This window comes from Marmota monax, unplaced genomic scaffold (assembly GCF_021218885.2).
Source record: "Marmota monax isolate L192 unplaced genomic scaffold, Marmota_monax_Labrador192_F-V1.1 WCK01_AAM20220418_F8-fsc00290, whole genome shotgun sequence".
Lineage (NCBI taxonomy): Eukaryota > Metazoa > Chordata > Mammalia > Rodentia > Sciuridae > Marmota > Marmota monax.
Genome location: NW_026692628.1, coordinates 187,998 through 205,432, shown reverse-complemented (window position 1 = coordinate 205,432; position 17,435 = coordinate 187,998). Strand labels below are relative to the sequence as shown.

At 36.4% G+C, this 17,435-nt stretch overlaps 1 protein-coding gene across 7 annotated transcripts in view; it reads left to right on the top strand.

Annotated features, from left to right (window-relative positions):
- Uchl5 (ubiquitin C-terminal hydrolase L5) overlaps nucleotides 1-17,435 on the top strand; it is a 50,044-nt gene that overhangs the window by 16,562 nt on the left and 16,047 nt on the right. For all 7 annotated transcript variants that reach the window (XR_009226932.1, XR_006852042.2, XM_046446309.2 and 4 more), the window contains 4 exons: nucleotides 13,270-13,395; nucleotides 13,480-13,541; nucleotides 13,618-13,748; nucleotides 15,495-15,558. Coding sequence is in view for 5 of the 7 variants with exons in the window: in XM_046446309.2 (XP_046302265.2) it covers nucleotides 13,270-13,395; nucleotides 13,480-13,541; nucleotides 13,618-13,748; nucleotides 15,495-15,558 (383 nt within the window). In the remaining 2 variants the exon portion in view is untranslated. The remainder of the gene's footprint in view (nucleotides 1-13,269; nucleotides 13,396-13,479; nucleotides 13,542-13,617; nucleotides 13,749-15,494; nucleotides 15,559-17,435) is intronic.

The window sequence follows — 17,435 nt, the reverse complement described above, 5'->3', positions numbered from 1 at the left end:
AAGTTCAAGGCCAGCCTGAACAATTTAGCAAGGCCCTAAGCAATTTAGGTAGACTTTATCTCAAAATAAAAAATTAAAAGGCCTAGAAATATTGCTCAATGGCAAAGCACCCTTGGATACAATCCCCAGTACCAAAAAAAGAGAAATGGTACAGAATTTAAAAGTAGATATTACCAAGAAGCTTTTGCAGAAATCCATGTGAAAATATGTGAACAGATAGGAAAGCAGTAATATTTAGTAGGTATAGGTAACACCTTTAATGTGTAATGGATTGCATGAGAACAAAGGAGGAAGTCATATCAATGGTGATGCCTGTGTTTTTCTTTTTTCCTTAAGAAAGTTTACTGTTAAAGTACAAAGAATGGAGTTATGATAATTCCTGAGAGATGATACACACTTAATGATTGGTCAATTCATGGATTCCATTTATTTATTTTGTTATATAGTTCTGTATTTTAAGAAATGTAGTAAGTGCCTAAGAACTCACCACCTACTGTAAACTTCATCTGTTTTTCTTCCTTTCCTACCCTTTGTTCAACATAACCTTTACCTTCCCTCCTTCTATCTAGTATAACTGTCACATTGATTCTACTTATCATTTCTGTGCTTTTCTTCATGTATATATGTGTATGTATGTGTACATATATATTGTTTTCTTTTTTGGGGGGAAGAGGTACTGGGGATTGAACTCGGGAGCACTGGGCCACTGAGCCACATCCCCAGCCCTATTTTGTATTTTATTTAGAGGCGGGGTCTTAATGAGTTGCTTAGTGTCTTGCTTTTGCTGAGGCTGCTTTTGAACTCCCAGTCTTCCTGCCTCAGCCTTCCAAGCCACTGGGTATTATTTTTATCCTAAAAAGATGTGTGTATATACAATTTTACTCAATAAAAAGTATCACACTCTATATACATTTTTTTTGTCATTTAATATCATGTTATTAAATTTCATGCGTAGCTGGGCACAGTGGTACATGCCTATAATCCCATTAGCTTAGTTGGCTGAGGCAGGAAGATCAAAAGTTGGAGGGCAATTTGAGCAACTTAAAAAGAGCCTGTGTCAAAATGAAAAATAAAAGGGCTGGGGACATAGCTCAATGGTAATGCATCTCTGGGTTCAATCCCCAGTACCACACACATACACACACCAAAAAAAAAAAATTATGCATAAGTTGTTTATCATGATAGTTCATAATATCAATTGCATGGACATAATTGGTCATGTTTGTTTGCTTTTCTGTAGATGTTGGTTGCCATTTAGGTTTTCCATTTGTGTTACTGTGAATTATGTGGGGCTATAAACTTTTTAGTACATTTCCTGTTTTATTTATGCAAGTTTGCCCTTCAGTACTTCTGGAAGTAGAAATACTACTTCATCTGACAGGTAAATGTACAACTTTAGGAGGCAGTATCAAAATGTTTTCTCAGTATTTCTTCAGTTTATACTTTCACTAGCACAAAAACCACATATTCCAATACATGACATCCTTGGGCCTTTTTACTTTTTGCTACTCAGTTAACTTTATGATGGTACTTAAATATTGTTTGGACTTCTGAAGTTATGATATGTAATGGGTCGTTTCTCTTGTTTTTTCCAGAAATAACTCTGCTGCCTTAGTCCTATGCTTTTTGTGGAAATTTTATAATCTTACCAAATTGTATGAAAAATCGTGTTACAATTGTGACAGTAGTAGCACTGAAAATATATATATGTATATATATATGTATATATATACATATATATATATATATATATATATATATATATATAAATCGAAGGAGAATGTATACCTTTCTGAACATCGTCGGTTCCTATTTCTTTATATTTAGAATTTTAAAATGTTGCATAATTTTGTCAGGTGACATTTCTGTAGATATAGATCTTTTGTTAGATTTAGTCTTCATTTCTTTTTCGGTACTGGGGATTGAACTCAGGGGCACTTGGCCACTGAGCCACATCCCCAGCCCTGTTATATTTTATTTAGAGATGGGTCTCGCTTTTGCTGAGGCTGGCTTTGAACTCAACAATCCTCTTTCCTCAGCTTCCTGAGTCACTGGGATTAAAGGCATGCACCACCATGCCCAGCTTATTCTTCATTTCTTGATATCTTATTATAGTTGTAAATATCTCATTTTCAGTTACTTTTTCCTAGTATTTGTACTGGTATTAAGAAATGCAATTCACTTTTATGTATTAATATATTTAGCCATCCTGCTAAAACTTTCCTATTTTCTGTAATAATTTGTTGGATTTTGGGGAGGAATGGAGTGTTTCTAACTAAATGACCATATCATCTTCAAATAACCCCAGTTTTTTTTTTTTTTTTTATAATTCTTTTGGATCTAATTACTATTACTATTATTATTATAATTATTTTGTCTTATTGCCTGGCTGAGATTTCCTGTAAAATCATTTGTGACTTTAAAAGGAATACTTTTACTATTTACCCATTTAGGATATTTACTACAGCTTTTTTTAATGTAATTTTTTAAGATAAGGAAATTGTTTAAAGATATATTCTTATGTAACAGTTCTCTTATTAAATAGCAAATATCTATTATGAAAGGATATTAAATTTTTTCAAAGGCTTTTTCTGCCTCTAGATGATTTTGTTTATTTCCTTTTTGGTAGGTTACTTCAGTTAATTACATTTATGAATTTTTCTAATATTAAGTCATCCAATAGCTCCATTAAGTCATGGTGTGGTTTCTTTTTATATACTATTGGATTAAATAGTATTTTGTTTCAGGCTTTTAAAATCAATATTATTAATGAAATGTGCCTCAATTTTTCTTTTTGTGATGACTTTGACTTTTTTAGATGAAATGAGATGGAATTTCCTCTTTTAAAGTTATAAAGTGTGTGTGTAAAATGATCTGTTTCTTTAAATTTTGACAGAATTGGTGTATAAAATCATCTGAGATTGTTTTCTATTTGAGAGTATTTTTTTTTTTTTTAACCACTGTTTCACTTTAATAAAGGACCATTCAGGCTGTTTCTATCTTTTTTTGTTAGTTTGAATTAGGATACTTTTTGTCAGAATTTCTCCATTTCTGCATAAGTTTTCAAAATGGTTTCTTCTGGATTTTTATTTGCATATTGGTGTGAAAGTGATTTATTCTTTATTAATTTTCCACCTTTTACTAGTTACTTCACACTGTCATTATCACCAGATGACTGGTTTCAGTTCCCTTCAATCATTCCTATAAACCTTAGTCTTTCTGAAGCAGTATTAATTTTTATTTCGCTAGTAAAACTTTTTACTCTTATAGTAATCCTCAAGGTCAGTGATTTACTGTAAATCAGTATGCTCTTTACCTCTTAATTATATCCTCTTATTTTGTTTCTTTGTTCAAACTCTTTTTTTTTTTATTGTTGGTTGTTCAAAACATTACATAGTTCTTGATATATCATCTTTCACACTTTGCTTCAAGTGGGTTATGAACTCCCATTTTTAGCCCATATACAGATTGCAGAATCACATCAATTACACATCCATTGATTTACATATTGCCATACTAGTGACTGTCCTGTTCTGCTACCTTTCCTATCCTCTACTACCCCCCCTCCCCTCCCCTCCCCTCCCCTCTTCTCTCTCTACCCCCTCTACTGACCTTCATTTCTCCCCCTTGTATTATTTTTCCCTTTCCCCTCATTTCCTCTTGTATGTTCTTTTGTATAACCCTGAGGGTCTCCTTCCATTTCCATGCAATTTCCCTTTTCTCTCCCTTTCCCTCCCACCTCTCATCTCTGTTTAATGTTAATCTTCTTCTCATGCTCTTCGTGCCTACTCTGTTCTTAGTTACTCTCCTTAAATCAAAGAAGACATTTGGCATTTGTTTTTTAGGGATTGGCTAGCTTCACTTAGCATAATCTGCTCTAGTGCCATCCATTTCCCTGCAAATTCTATGATTTTTGTCATTTTTTAATGCAGAGTAATACTCCATTGTGTATAAATGCCACATTTTTTTAATCCATTCGTCTGTTGAAGGGCATCTGGGTTAGTTCCACAGTCTTGCAATTGTGAATTGAGCTGCTATGAACGTCGATGTAGCAGTGTCCCTGTAGCATGCTCTTTTTAGGTCTTTAGGGAATAGACCAAGAAGGGGAATAGCTGGGTCAAATGGTGGCTCCATTCCCAGCTTTCCAAGAAATCTCCATACTGCTTTCCAGATTGGCTGCACCAATTTGCAGTCCCACCAGCAATGTACAAGTGTACCCTTTTCCCCACATCCTCACCAGCACTTGTTGTTGTTTGACTTCATAATGGCTGCCAATCTTACTGGAGTGAGATGGTATCTTAGGGTGGTTTTGATTTGCATTTCTCTGACTGCTAGAGATGGTGAGCATTTTTTCATGTACTTGTTGATTGATTGTATGTCGTCCTCTGAGAAGTGTCTGTTCAGGTCCTTGGCCCATTTGTTGATTGGGTTGTTTGTTCTCTTATTGTCTAATTTTTGGAGTTCTTTGTATACTCTGGATATTAGGGCTCTATCTGAAGTGTGAGGAGTAAAGATTTGTTCCCAGGATGTAGGCTCTCTATTTACCTCTCTTATTGTTTCTTTAGCTGAGAAAAAACTTTTTAGTTTGAGTAAGTCCCATTTGTTGATTCTAGTTATTAACTTTTGTGCTATGGGTGTCCTATTGAGGAATTTGGAGCCCGACCCCACCGACTGTAGATCGTAGCCAACTTTTTCTTCTATCGGACGGCGCGTCTCTGATTTGATATCGAGCTCCTTGATCCATTTTGAATTCACTTTTGTGCATGGCGAGAGAAAGGGACTCAGTTTCATTTTGTTGCATATGGATTTCCAGTTTTCCCAGCACCATTTGTTGAAGATGCTATCCTTCCTCCATTGCATGCTTTTAGCCCCTTTATCAAATATAAGATAGTTGTAGTTTTGTGGATTGGTTTCTGTGTCCTCTATTCTGTACCATTGGTCCACCCGCCTGTTTTGGTACCAGTACCATGCTGTTTTTGTTACTATTGCTCTGTAGTATAGTTTGAAGTCTGGTATCGCTATACTGCCTGATTCACACTTCCTGCTTAGCATTGTTTTTGCTATTCTGGGTCTTTTATTTTTCCATATGAATTTCATGATTGCTTTCTCTATTTCTACAAGAAATGCCGTTGGGATTTTGATTGGCATTGCATTAAACCTATAGAGAACTTTTGGTAATATCGCCATTTTGATGATGTTAGTTCTGCCTATCCATGAACAGGGTATATTTTTCCATCTTCTAAGATCTTCTTCTATTTCTCTCTTTAGGGTTCTGTAGTTTTCATTGTATAAGTCTTTCACCTCTTTTGTTAGGTTGATTCCCAAGTATTTTATTTTTTTTGAAGATATTGTGAATGGAGTGGTTGTCCTCATTTCCATTTCAGAGGATTTGTCGCTGATATACAGGAATGCCTTTGATTTATGCGTGTTGATTTTATATCCTGCCACTTTGCTGAATTCATTTATTAGCTCTAATAGTTTCTTTGTAGAGCCTTTTGGGTCTGCTAGGTATAGAATCATATCATCTGCAAATAGTGATAATTTAAGTTCTTCTTTTCCTATTTTTATGCCTCTAATTTCTTTCGTCTAATTGCTCTGGCCAGTGTTTCGAGAACTATGTTGAACAGAAGTGGTGAGAGAGGGCATCCCTGTCTTGTTCCAGATTTTAGAGGGAATGCCTTCAGTTTTTCTCCATTCAGAATGATGCTAGCCTGAGGCTTAGCATAGATTGCTTTTACAATATTGAGGTATGTTCCTGTTATCCCTAGTTTTTCTAGAGTTTTGAACATAAAGGGATGCTGTACTTTGTTGAATGCTTTTTCCGCATCTATCGAGATGATCATATGGTTCTTATTTTTAAGTCTATTGATGTGGTGAATAACATTTATTGATTTCCGTATATTGAACCAGCCTTGCATCCCAGGGATGAATCCTACTTGATCATGGTGCACAATTTTTTTGATATGTTTTTGTATCCGATTCGCCAGAATTTTATTGAGGATTTTTGCATCTAGGTTCATTAGAGATATTGGTCTGTAGTTTTCTTTCTTTGAAGTGTCTTTGTCTGGTTTAGGTATCAGGGTGATGTTGGCCTCGTAGAATGAATTTGGAAGTTCTCCCTCTTTTTCTATTTCCTGAAGTAGCTTGAAAAGTATTGGTATTAGTTCCTCTTTAAAGGTTTTGTAAAATTCTGCTGTATACCCATCTGGTCCTGGGCTTTTCTTAGTTGGTAGTCTTTTGATGGTTTCTTCTATTTCCTCGATTGATATTGGTCTGTTTAGGTTGTCTATATCCTCCTGACTCAATCTGGGCAGATCATATGACTTAAGAAATTTATCTATGCCTTCACTATCTTCTAATTTATTGGAGTATAAGGATTCAAAATAGTTTTTGATTATCTTCTGTATTTCTGAAGTGTCTGTTGTGATATTGCCTTTTTCATCACGTATGCTAGTAATTTGAGTTCTCGCTCTTCTTCTCTGTGCTAGCATCGCTAAGGGTCTGTCGATTTTGTTTATTTTTTCAAAGAACCAACTTTTAGTTTTGTCAATTTTTTCAATTGTTTCTTTTGTTTCAATTTCATTGATTTCAGCTCTGATTTTAATTATTTCTTGCCTTCTACTTCTTTTGCTGTTGTTTTGCTCTTCTTTTTCAAGGATTTTGAGATGAAGTATGAGATCATTTATTTGTTGGTTTTTTCTTTTTTTAAGGAATGAACTCCAAGCAATGAATTTTCCTCTTAGAACTGCTTTCAATGTGTCCCATAGATTCCGATATGTTGTGTCTGTGTTTTCATTTATCTCTAAGAATTTTTTAATTTCCTCCTCGATGTCTTCTATAACCCATTGATCATTCAGTAACCTATTGTTCATTCTCCAAGTGATGTATGCTTTTTCCTTCCTTCTTTTATCGTTGATTTTCAGTTTCATTCCATTATGATCAGATAAGATGCATGGTATTATCTCTACTCCTTTATATTGTCTAAGAGTTGCCCTGTGACATAATATATGATCTATTTTTGAGAAGGATCCATGTGCTGCTGAGAAAAAAGTGTAACTGCTTGATGTTGGGTGGTATACTCTATATATGTCAATTAGGTCTAGGTTATTAATAGTGTTATTGAGTTCTATAGTTTCCTTATTCAACTTTTGTTTGGAAGATCTGTCCAGTGGCGAGAGAGGTGTGTTGAAGTCTCCCATGATTATGGTATGGTGGTCTATTAGACTCTTGAACTTGAGAAGAGTTTGTTTGACGAACATAGCTGCACCATTGTTTGGGGCATAAATATTTATGATTGTTATGTCTTGTTGGTGTATGGTTCCCTTAAGCAGTATGTAGTGTCCCTCTTTATCCCTTTTGATTAACTTTGGCTTGAAATCTATTTTATTTGATATGAGTATGGACACTCCTGCTTGTTTCCGAAGTCCATATGAGTGATATGATTTTTCCCAACCTTTCACCTTCAGCCTATGTATGTCTTTTCCTATCAAATGCGTCTCCTGTAGGCAGCATATTGTTGGGTCTTGTTTTGTGATCCATTCTACTAGCCTGTGTCTCTTAATTGGTGAGTTTAAGCCATTAACATTTAGGGTTATTATTGAGATATGGGTTGTTCTTCCAGCCATATTTGTTTATTTCTGTTACTAAACATGGTTTGTTTTCCTCTTTGATTATTTCCCCCCCTTTACTGTCCTACCTCCCACTGTTGGTTTTCATTGTTATTTTCCATTTCCTCTTCCTGTAATGCTTTGGCGAGGATGTTTTGAAGAGATGGTTTTCTAGCTGCGAATTCTTTAAACTTTTGTTTATCGTGGAAGGTTTTAATTTCATCTTCCATCCTGAAGCTTAATTTCGCTGGATACACAATTCTTGGTTGGAACCCATTTTCTTTCAGTGTTTGAAATATGTTATTCCAGGATCTTCTAGCTTTCAGAGTCTGTGTTGAAAGATCAGCTGTTATCCTGTTTGGCTTACCCCTAAATGTAATCTGCTTCCTTTCTCTTGTAGCTTTTAAAATTCTCTCCTTATTCTGTATGTTGGGCATCTTCATTATAATGTGTCTAGGTGTGGATCTCTTATGATTTTGCACATTCTGCGTCCTGTAAGCTTCTAGGATTTGGGATTCTGTCTCATTCTTCAAGTCTGGGAAGTTTTCTCGTATTATTTCATTGAATAGACTGCTCATTCCTTTGGTTTGGAGCTCTGTACCTTCCTGTATCCCAATGACTCTTAAGTTTGGTCTCTTAATGTTATCCCATATTTCTTGGATGTTCTGCTCATGGTTTCTTTACAGTCTTGCTGAGCTGTCTATGTTCTTTTCCAGTTGAAATACTTTGTCTTCATTGTCTGATGTTCTATCTTCTAAGTGTTCTACTCTGCTGGTAGTATTCTCCATTGAGTTTTTAAGTTGGTTTATTGCTTCCTGCATTTCTAGGATTTCTGTTTGTTTGTTTTTTATAACCTCTATCTCCCTGTATAGTTGATCCTTTGCTTCCTGGATTTGTTTGCGTAATTCATTGTCAAAGTGATCTTTCATTGTCTGATTTTGCTGTTTAATGTCTTCCTTGATACTCCAGATCATCTGAAGCATGTATATCCTGAATTCTTTATCTGACATTCCATCTGCTGCAGCTGTTACCTCTTCTAAAGTTGAGTTGACCTACATTGCTTGTGGTCCTTTCTTTCCTTGTCTTTTCATACTGCTTGCGTTTCTTTCTTCTTGGTGAAACTGTTGTGTTTTTGAAAATTTTTCCCCCCCTGTATATTTATATTGCTCTTGTATAGTTGAAAAGTCTCCCTTGCAGGTGCGGGCGGGGACTCTGCTCTGCCCCTCTTCCAATTGGTGTGAGGTGTCTACCACGCCCGCGGACCCCTGGGCCTGATCCGCCGTTCTGTCGCAGGTCTGCCTACCTTGCAGGTGGGGGCGAAGGCTCTGCCCTGCCCCTCCTACCACGCCCGGGCCCGCTAGGACTGATCTGCAGGTTGGTCGCCGGTCTGCCCACCTTGCGGGCCCGGGTGTCAGTTCCGCTCCGCCCCCACTCCAATTGGGGTCGCTTGACCACCACACAGGCGGGCCGCTGGGCCTGTTCTGAGCGCGGGCGAAGGCTCTGCTCTGCCCCTACTCCAGTTGGGGTGAAGTGTGTACCACGCTGTCAGGCCGCTGGGCCTGATCCGCCAGTCTGTCGCAGGTCTGCTTACCTTGCCGGCGCAGGCGGCGGCCCTGCCCTGCCCCTCCTACCACGCCTGCAGCCCGCTGGGCCTGATCTGCAGGTTGGTCGCAGGTCTGCCTACCTTGCAGGCGCGGGCTGTGGCCCCGCTCCTCCCCTCTGGCTCTACGACAAAGCGAGAGAGACTCAGGTATCTGTGACTCACCCTCCCTACCAGGGGACCAACTGTTTCCGTTGCCGCTGGCACCAATGAAGTTCTCTCCTCGGCCGCTCTCCGATGACATTAGATCTCTGCCATGCTGGCATCCCCTGTTCTATGGCTGAATCCCATTTTCTTCTCTTCCAATAGGCAGAGCTGTGCCCTCTGAGCCGAGCTTCTGCCCTCTATGTGCTGACAGAAATCCCTGTACGGTGGCTCCTGGGAGTCTCTCAATCCTGTTAGTTCAGAGCCCTTTCACTTATCCGGCCCCTCCCCCTGTTCCTCCTCCCAGCCAGCCAGCCAGGTCCTGTTCACCAGAGGCGGTTCCCCAAGGATCTGATTACACTTGCAGCCCCACCGCGTGTCCTATATCCCGAACGATGAACACCCTCTCTGTCATTCATCTAAGCCCCAGTGCTGTGGTGGGGTGATCTGGGAACCAACAGTTAAATTTTTCCGGACCCCTTTGGTGGGCACGCCCCCAGAAACTGGCGGCTAAGATCTTGGGTGTCGCCACTGGTATTAAGGAGAGGTGGGGATCTGGAATCCCCTGTGCCCTCCTACAGACACGCCCCCGGAGAGATTCCGAGGTTTCCTGGCTGCTTGTATCTGGAGGGGGTGGGAGTCACACACCTGCTAACGTGGATTCCGCTGGGAAGGAATTCTGTCGGCGGAACTTTGGTGATGTCACCTCTCTGCTTTGGCGGGCCCCAGGCTCCTTGCCGGAGTGTCCGAAGGGAGGGGTGGGACTGGTCTGTCTCTGGTTGGTTTCAGCTCCCGGTTCGCTATTTCATGAAGGCTTGGCGAGAGACCTCTTCCTAGAGTCCCTGCACCGCTCCTGCTGAGCTGGGCCTCGGAGGCTATCCGCCCTGACGCCGGGGCCGGTGCAGGCAGCCGACAGTCGCCGAATCGCGCGGGCAGCGGCTGGTGGGTCTGGACCTCTGCACTGAGTGGCGGAGATTCACTCGTCTAGCGCAAACTGTCACCTCCAAAAATCCTACCGATTCCCGGCCGGTCTCTCTTTAGTGGAATTTTGCTAGGAGTTTCTCAGCAGGTCGAATCTAAGCATATCCATGCGTCTCTCTCACCCCGTTGTTGAGGAGGTACTGAAAGCGCTGCCTCCCCTCTCGCCGCCATGTTGGATCCTCATGTTCAAACTCTTTATTTCATAGAATAAATTTCATTCTCTGTTCTCTAGGTCCAAGTTTTCAAAGCCCTGTTAAAATTTCACATATAGGGAAACCTTATCTGATACTCCATTGTAAAATGATTTCTTCTTTAACTCTTTTGGTTTTATTGTTCATTTTTTTTTTTTTTTGGTGATGAGCAGCACATTTATCTCTACTTTTTAGAAAGTTTTGTTATTTTGAGATGGGGTCTTGCTATGTTGCCCAGGTGTTCAAACTCCTGGGCTCAAGGGGTCTGCCTGTCTTTGCTTCCCTAATCAGCCAGCTACTTGCTAGAATTATAGGCACATTTTAAAGTAACATTTCCTTTAAGAAACCATAATTTACCTTCTATACTGTTTTTTTTCTGGACTGTTAATAAATGTTAAAATTTAGTTTGTATATATTGCTATAGCTATGACTCAATGAAGATTGATTATATATGTAGTACTTTAGGCTGAGTATTATTCCCCAGGCATCTACCATTTTTTTTTTTCATAAGTTTTGAAAAGAAGTTATTCTTGAGTACAAGGTTACATAATCAAATGCCTGCAGTATCAGGTTGACAACATCAATATATGAATTGTTGTGTATACGAGACATGAAATGAAAGAGCTCTGATAAACTAAAGTGTATACCCCATCAAAGGAATTCAAGCCAAATTCTTAAGGTTTTGGGCTAGCTCTGCTTGTGACCCCTGTTCTATTTTTGTTTCTGTTGTTGAACTCTACTACTTAACTTTAAAATGTGTTAAAAACCAGAGTATATAGAATATTCATAATAAAGAATTTAAAAAGGTGGGGATCACATAAATAATATATATTGCATTAGGTTTTTTGTAGCAAAAGTTACAAACTTTTCTCAAATATGTACAAATATCTATGTATAGACACACATATATATGGTAATATTATGTTGGTTTCATAAGGACAAAGATCACATCTCTCTTGTTCACTGTTCAACATTTTCCTCAAAGACTGGCAAATATTATTTGAAAGAGTGGCTATACTTTTTAATTTTTTTCCCCTTCTTTTGGTAATTCTTTACTGTGTATAGCATAACCACCTAGTGGTACTAAACTCTTTTTAAAACTTGAAGTATTTTTATTCCCATATTCCCATGTACACTGTCATTACTCTTCTTGAGACACATGCACAAGATGAGCTATAAGCTATAATTGTTCATGGACTTTATAAATTGTTACTCACATCAAAAGAGAAATATCAGCAACTATAGGACATTTTTTTCTACTTCTGTAAAAATAAAATTGTAAAGTGGTAGGTTGCAGATTTGAAGTCCTTAGGTCATAGAAATGTTTCATAGATAACTCTAAAAGCTTTTCTATGTAACCCAGCATTGATTATATAGTGTATCTTTAATGTGTCATGATTTTGAAAGAATGTGTGAACTATGACTTCACTGTACTGCTGTCATCAGACAATTTTATCCTAGGTAATTTTGGCCCAAGAACGTTAAATATTAGAAAGTTTTAGTTAGCCACATTTATGGTCTTCTTTTAATCATTAAAACTTGTCATCCAAATTCAGTAAAGAACTGATTCACATCAAAGTTTATGTTAATAGAAATTAGTGACAATGTTAATTGGATTCCAGATCTCCTCTAAATCATCAATTCTGAGATGATTTTGAATACATATTACTTTCACAGAGGAATTATGGAAATGGTAGTGGTATTATATTTGTTAGGAATTGGAAAGAAGAGAATGGAAAACACAGTCTTATCATGTCTGTTAAGATGGGGAGTAAGAGAAAGTACCTTAGTTGAGAATATAGTCTTAACCTTTTTGTGTCTCAGCTTTCACAAGTATAAAACAAGAATAAGAATGTTGCTTCTTTAGGCTGGGGTTGTTGCTCAGTGGTATAGCAGCTGCTTAGCATGTATGAGGCCCTGGGTTAGATCCCCCTGCACTCAAAAAAAGAAGAAAGAAAAAAATTAGGGGTGAGGATTGTAGCATTTATCTAGCATGAGTCAGGTTCTGGATGAGCCAGGCATGGGGCACAGGCCTGTAATCCCAGTAGCTCCGGAGGCTGAGGTAGGAGGATCTCAAGCCAGCCTCAGCAACTTAGTGAGGCTCTGAGCCATTTAGTGAGACCCTGTCTTGAATAAAAAATAAAAATTGGTGGGGGTTGAGGATGTGACTCAGTGCTTGAACACCCCTACGTTTAATCCCTGGTGCCAAAACAAAAGAAATTTGTTATATGTGAAGTGCCTAGAAAGCTACATGGCTGTAGCGTTTTTTGTTAAATGAACATTTTAATAGCTGGAGTACAAAACTGTAAAAACTGATTGAGTGGACATATTTGGGAGGATTCAAATGAGAGTAGAAACTAATATGAGTTGTTGCAGGATTATCTAAAAGCGACGTAGATGAGTTAAAAGTTTGTGCTGGGTTGGATAGGCAGAAATATGTTTAGGAGGAAGTGAGTGTGAAGGGAGGATAAGTTCATTTGGCTTAATCAGCTATGTTGGATGATTGGTCTTGTAACCTTAACTGAATTGGCTTTCATTAATGTTATAAGTTCATTTGTTTTCTAGAATCAACTCCAGAATTGCAACCAATTTCTGAAAATAGACTAGACTAGAAATCAAACATTTTTATTATTTTTCGGCTAAGACTATGAAATAAAAATTGGAAACTATTAATATATTTTGGGGGTCACTTTCACCAGTTAAAAACTTAAAAAATTAATAATATCTTTGCTTTTATGTTTTATAGGTAATTAACAATGCATGTGCCACTCAAGCCATTGTAAGTGTGTTATTGAACTGTACCCATCAAGATGTTCATTTAGGAGAGACATTATCAGAGTTTAAAGAATTTTCACAAAGTTTTGATGCAGCTGTGAGTAAAATCTTCTTCCTAATCCTAAAATGACCTCTTTGTCATAGTTCTTATTTTAATATACTGCTTCTAAAATTATTTTAGATGAAGGGTTTGGCACTGAGCAATTCAGATGTGATTCGACAAGTACACAACAGTTTTGCCAGGTAATGAGTCTTTATATTAAATAAGTACAGTTTCTGTTTTTGTTTCTTTGTCTCATTGTTTTTTTCTTAACTATAGACAGCAAATGTTTGAATTTGATGCAAAAACATCAGCCAAAGAAGAAGATGCTTTTCACTTTGTCAGTTATGTTCCTGTTAATGGAAGACTGTATGAATTAGATGGATTAAGAGAAGGACCAATTGATTTAGGTAATCTGGTTTCTTGGTGTTTAACTTTTTTTTTTAAAACATTTATTTTTTAGTTGTAGATTGACACAATATCTTTATTTTATTTTTATTATGTAGTGCTGAGGATCGAGGTGAGTGCTTGTTGCAAGCTAGGCAAGCGCTCTACCTCCGACACAACCCCAGCCCTAGTATTTATTTTGACAAGGACAAAAAAGTTGACTATTCATCTTTATTTAAACTATAGTACTGCTTACGTTTTAAAAGTGGAGGTTACTATAAGGTCGTATAATATGAAAGTGTTAGCTTTTTATGGAATTAAAATAACATAGGAATGACATGTTAACTGCAATAATTCAATTGACCTTTAATTTTTTTTCTAAGAGAAAATATTTTTTTAACCCACAGATTACATAATTTATATTTTATTTTCCAGTTAACTTAAAAAAATACTCAGTAAATTTAAAAGGTTGTTATTGTCATTTTTATTTACTGGGGGATAACAAGCATTTCTTACATCATCTTGGAATAAAATATTTTCATTTGGCTTGAGTATGGTGGCTCATGCTTGTAATCCCAGCGTCTTGTGAGGCTGAGGTTCAGTCCCAAGTACAGTAAATTTTTTTTTTTTTTTTAACTTGAAGTTGGATCATTAACAATCACTTTAATTTACTGTTCAGTAATCTCCTATTAAATATCTTTCTTTGTATTTAGATAGAATGTTATTGTGCTCTTCTTTTTACTAAAGGGCAAAATTGTCCTTATCTTACCCTGTCTTTAACCTTAAGGAAAGATGATAAATGGTTAGTAAGGGTACAATCTGTAGTCCTGAAATAATACTAAAACAATGATCCACAAAAATTTGTTTTTTTTTTTTTTTTTGCCCCCCACAGTGCTGGGAATTGAACCCAGGAACTTGTACATGCTAGACTGCATCCAAGCCCAGCCATAAATAATTTTAACTCCTTATTATGAGCTTATTAAATTTTCTCTTTTCCTTTTTAAAATGGATTGAATGAAGTCCAGCAGAACTTGTTTTAGTTGAGAATCTGATATTATATGCTATTCATAAAATTTTGTACTTTTTTTTTAAATTTAATTTTTTTTTTTAAAGAGAGAGTGAGAGAGGGAGAAAGAGAGAGAGAGAAAGAGAGAGAATTTCAATATTTATTTTTTTTTAGTTATCGGCGGACACAACATCTTTGTTTGTACGTCGTGCTGAGGATCGAACCCGGGCCGCACGCATGCCAGGCGAGCGCGCTACCGCTTGAGCCACATCCCCAGCCCATTAAGTTTAAATTTTTAAAAATATTTATTCTTACGTTTTGGACTCACATTATGGATGGATTTCACTTTTTAATTTTTGAGTTAGGATTGTGGGAGTCAGGTAAATAAGGATTGAATCCTTATTTTGTCCTAACATGTGGGTTAGTCTTTCTAATCTTATAGTTTTATCATCTGTAAAGTCAGGGTAGTTACCCTTATCTCACAGGATTGTGAGTTTAAATGAGTAAACTTCCTAATTTGTTACTTCCTCAAATATTTGCTTAGTATCTCCCATGTAAGACAATAATATGACAGTACAAATTATGCTAATATTATTTCTCCTAATCTTTAATCAAGACAATAAGAATTAAAGCTTAATATAGTAATGCTAAAATGACTTACTGTCCTGAATTTGCCAAACGTACTTATAGAAAGATTTTTGAGGGAGTGTTGATGTTGATTACGCTTATTTTTGTTTTAATTGGTTTTAAAATTTCTTTCTAGGTGCTTGCAATCAAGATGACTGGATCAGCGCAGTACGGCCAGTCATAGAAAAAAGAATACAAAAGTAAATGCTCAGCTAATTTCATTGGCATAAACATTCAGGATTTTAGTTTTGTTTGTTTTTTCTTGTTTTTTTTTTTTTTGAGCACTGTATGTAGAACATTACTTTTGATTGCATTAATGCATTCAGGAAATCTATTTCTAAAAATGTCCAAATTTTACATGGATGTCAGATATGACATAACTTTAGAGAATTTAAATGTGCTAGTCTCCATTAAGTGAGGTGTTTTCAAATATTTGTATAGATGGATGTTTTTTAAAATTTTGTTTTTGATGGCTTTTTAAATACTCAATTATTTAGAGGTAATTATATATTCATACTCAGTTATAAGAAAGAATATAGACATATTGTGTATTCTGCCTTGCATGGTAGTATCTTGCAAAAACTATAGTATAATATCACAGCCAGGATATTAACATTGATATCATCAAGACAGAGCAAATAAATGGAATCGTACATTGTGTTATCTTTTTACATTAGTTTTTTTTTTCACTCAACATAACTGGAGATTATTCTGAGTTGTTAAATATATCAGTAGTTTATTCTTAGTTGATGTGTACTACTCTGGTGTGAACATATCAGTTTTTTGCCTATTAACTCATTGAAAAACATATGGATTACATAGGCGTTTTTTGCTATTATGAATAAAACTGCAGTAAGCATTTTTGTACACTTTCATATAAATATAAATGAGATAAATGCATAGGAGTGTCCATAAAGTTTTATGGTAAATGCATGTTTAGTTTTTTCAGAAACTACCAAACTCTTTTCCATAGTGGTTACGCTATTTTACTTTCCTAGAAAATATGAATAATCCAGTTTCTCTCTGCATCCTTTCTAGTATTTGGTGGTGTCAAATTATTTTGTTTTATCCATTCTTATATTTCATTGTGATTTTTTGTCTATATTTTCCTATTGACTGATGATGTTAAAAATCTCTTTATGTCCTTTGCCCATTTTCTAATTTTTGACTGTTGAGCCCCCAGTGTTTTTTAAATACTTGTTCTTGGTCAGACATGTTGCCTGCAAATACTATTTTCTAGTCTGTAGCCCATCCTTTCAACATGGTTTCTTATAGAGCAGAGTCTTATTCCCAGTGAAGTTCTATTTATCAATATTTCTTGCTATGAATTATATTTTTGTTCACAAGATTAAAAGTGCTTTGCCTCACCCTAGATCCTGTTTTCTTTTTCTTTTCCTTAGAATGTTTATAGTTTATTTTATATTAAATCTGTGATCTGCTTTAGGTAGTTCTGTATATGGTTTGGCATTTAGGTCAAGATTTTTTTGTTATTGTTGTTTTTTGTTTATACTTACACATATTCAATTGCTTTATCATCAGTTGTTAGAAAAGACTATCCATTTTCTACTGAATTCTTCCTGAACCTTTAAAAATCAAATTAGGCATATTTGAATGATTCTATTTTGGGATTTATTATTCATCTATTGTCCTGACAGTAGCACACAGTCTTGGTTGTTGTAGCTATGTCTTGAAATGAGGCAGACTGATGCCTTCAACTTCATTTCTTTCTTTGAAATTGTTGTAGCTATTCTGGTTCCTCTGCTTTCTCGTATAAATTTTCATTTTTTATTTTCTCTGTAGCCACAAAAATTCTTAGATAGAATTGTGATAGGAATTGTATTAAACATTTAGATCAATTTGAGGAGAATTGTTATCTGTAGTATGTTGAGTTTTCCAATATGAATCTGGTCTCTGCATTTATTTAGATCTCTAAATTTCTTCTATTTATTTATTTTTGTATGCCCCGTGTGTGTGGGGGGCATTCTTTTATCAGCATTTTGTGGCTTTTGGTATATAAATCCTGTACACATTTTGTCTGATTTATACCCAAGCACTTCATATTCTTTTGAGTGATATT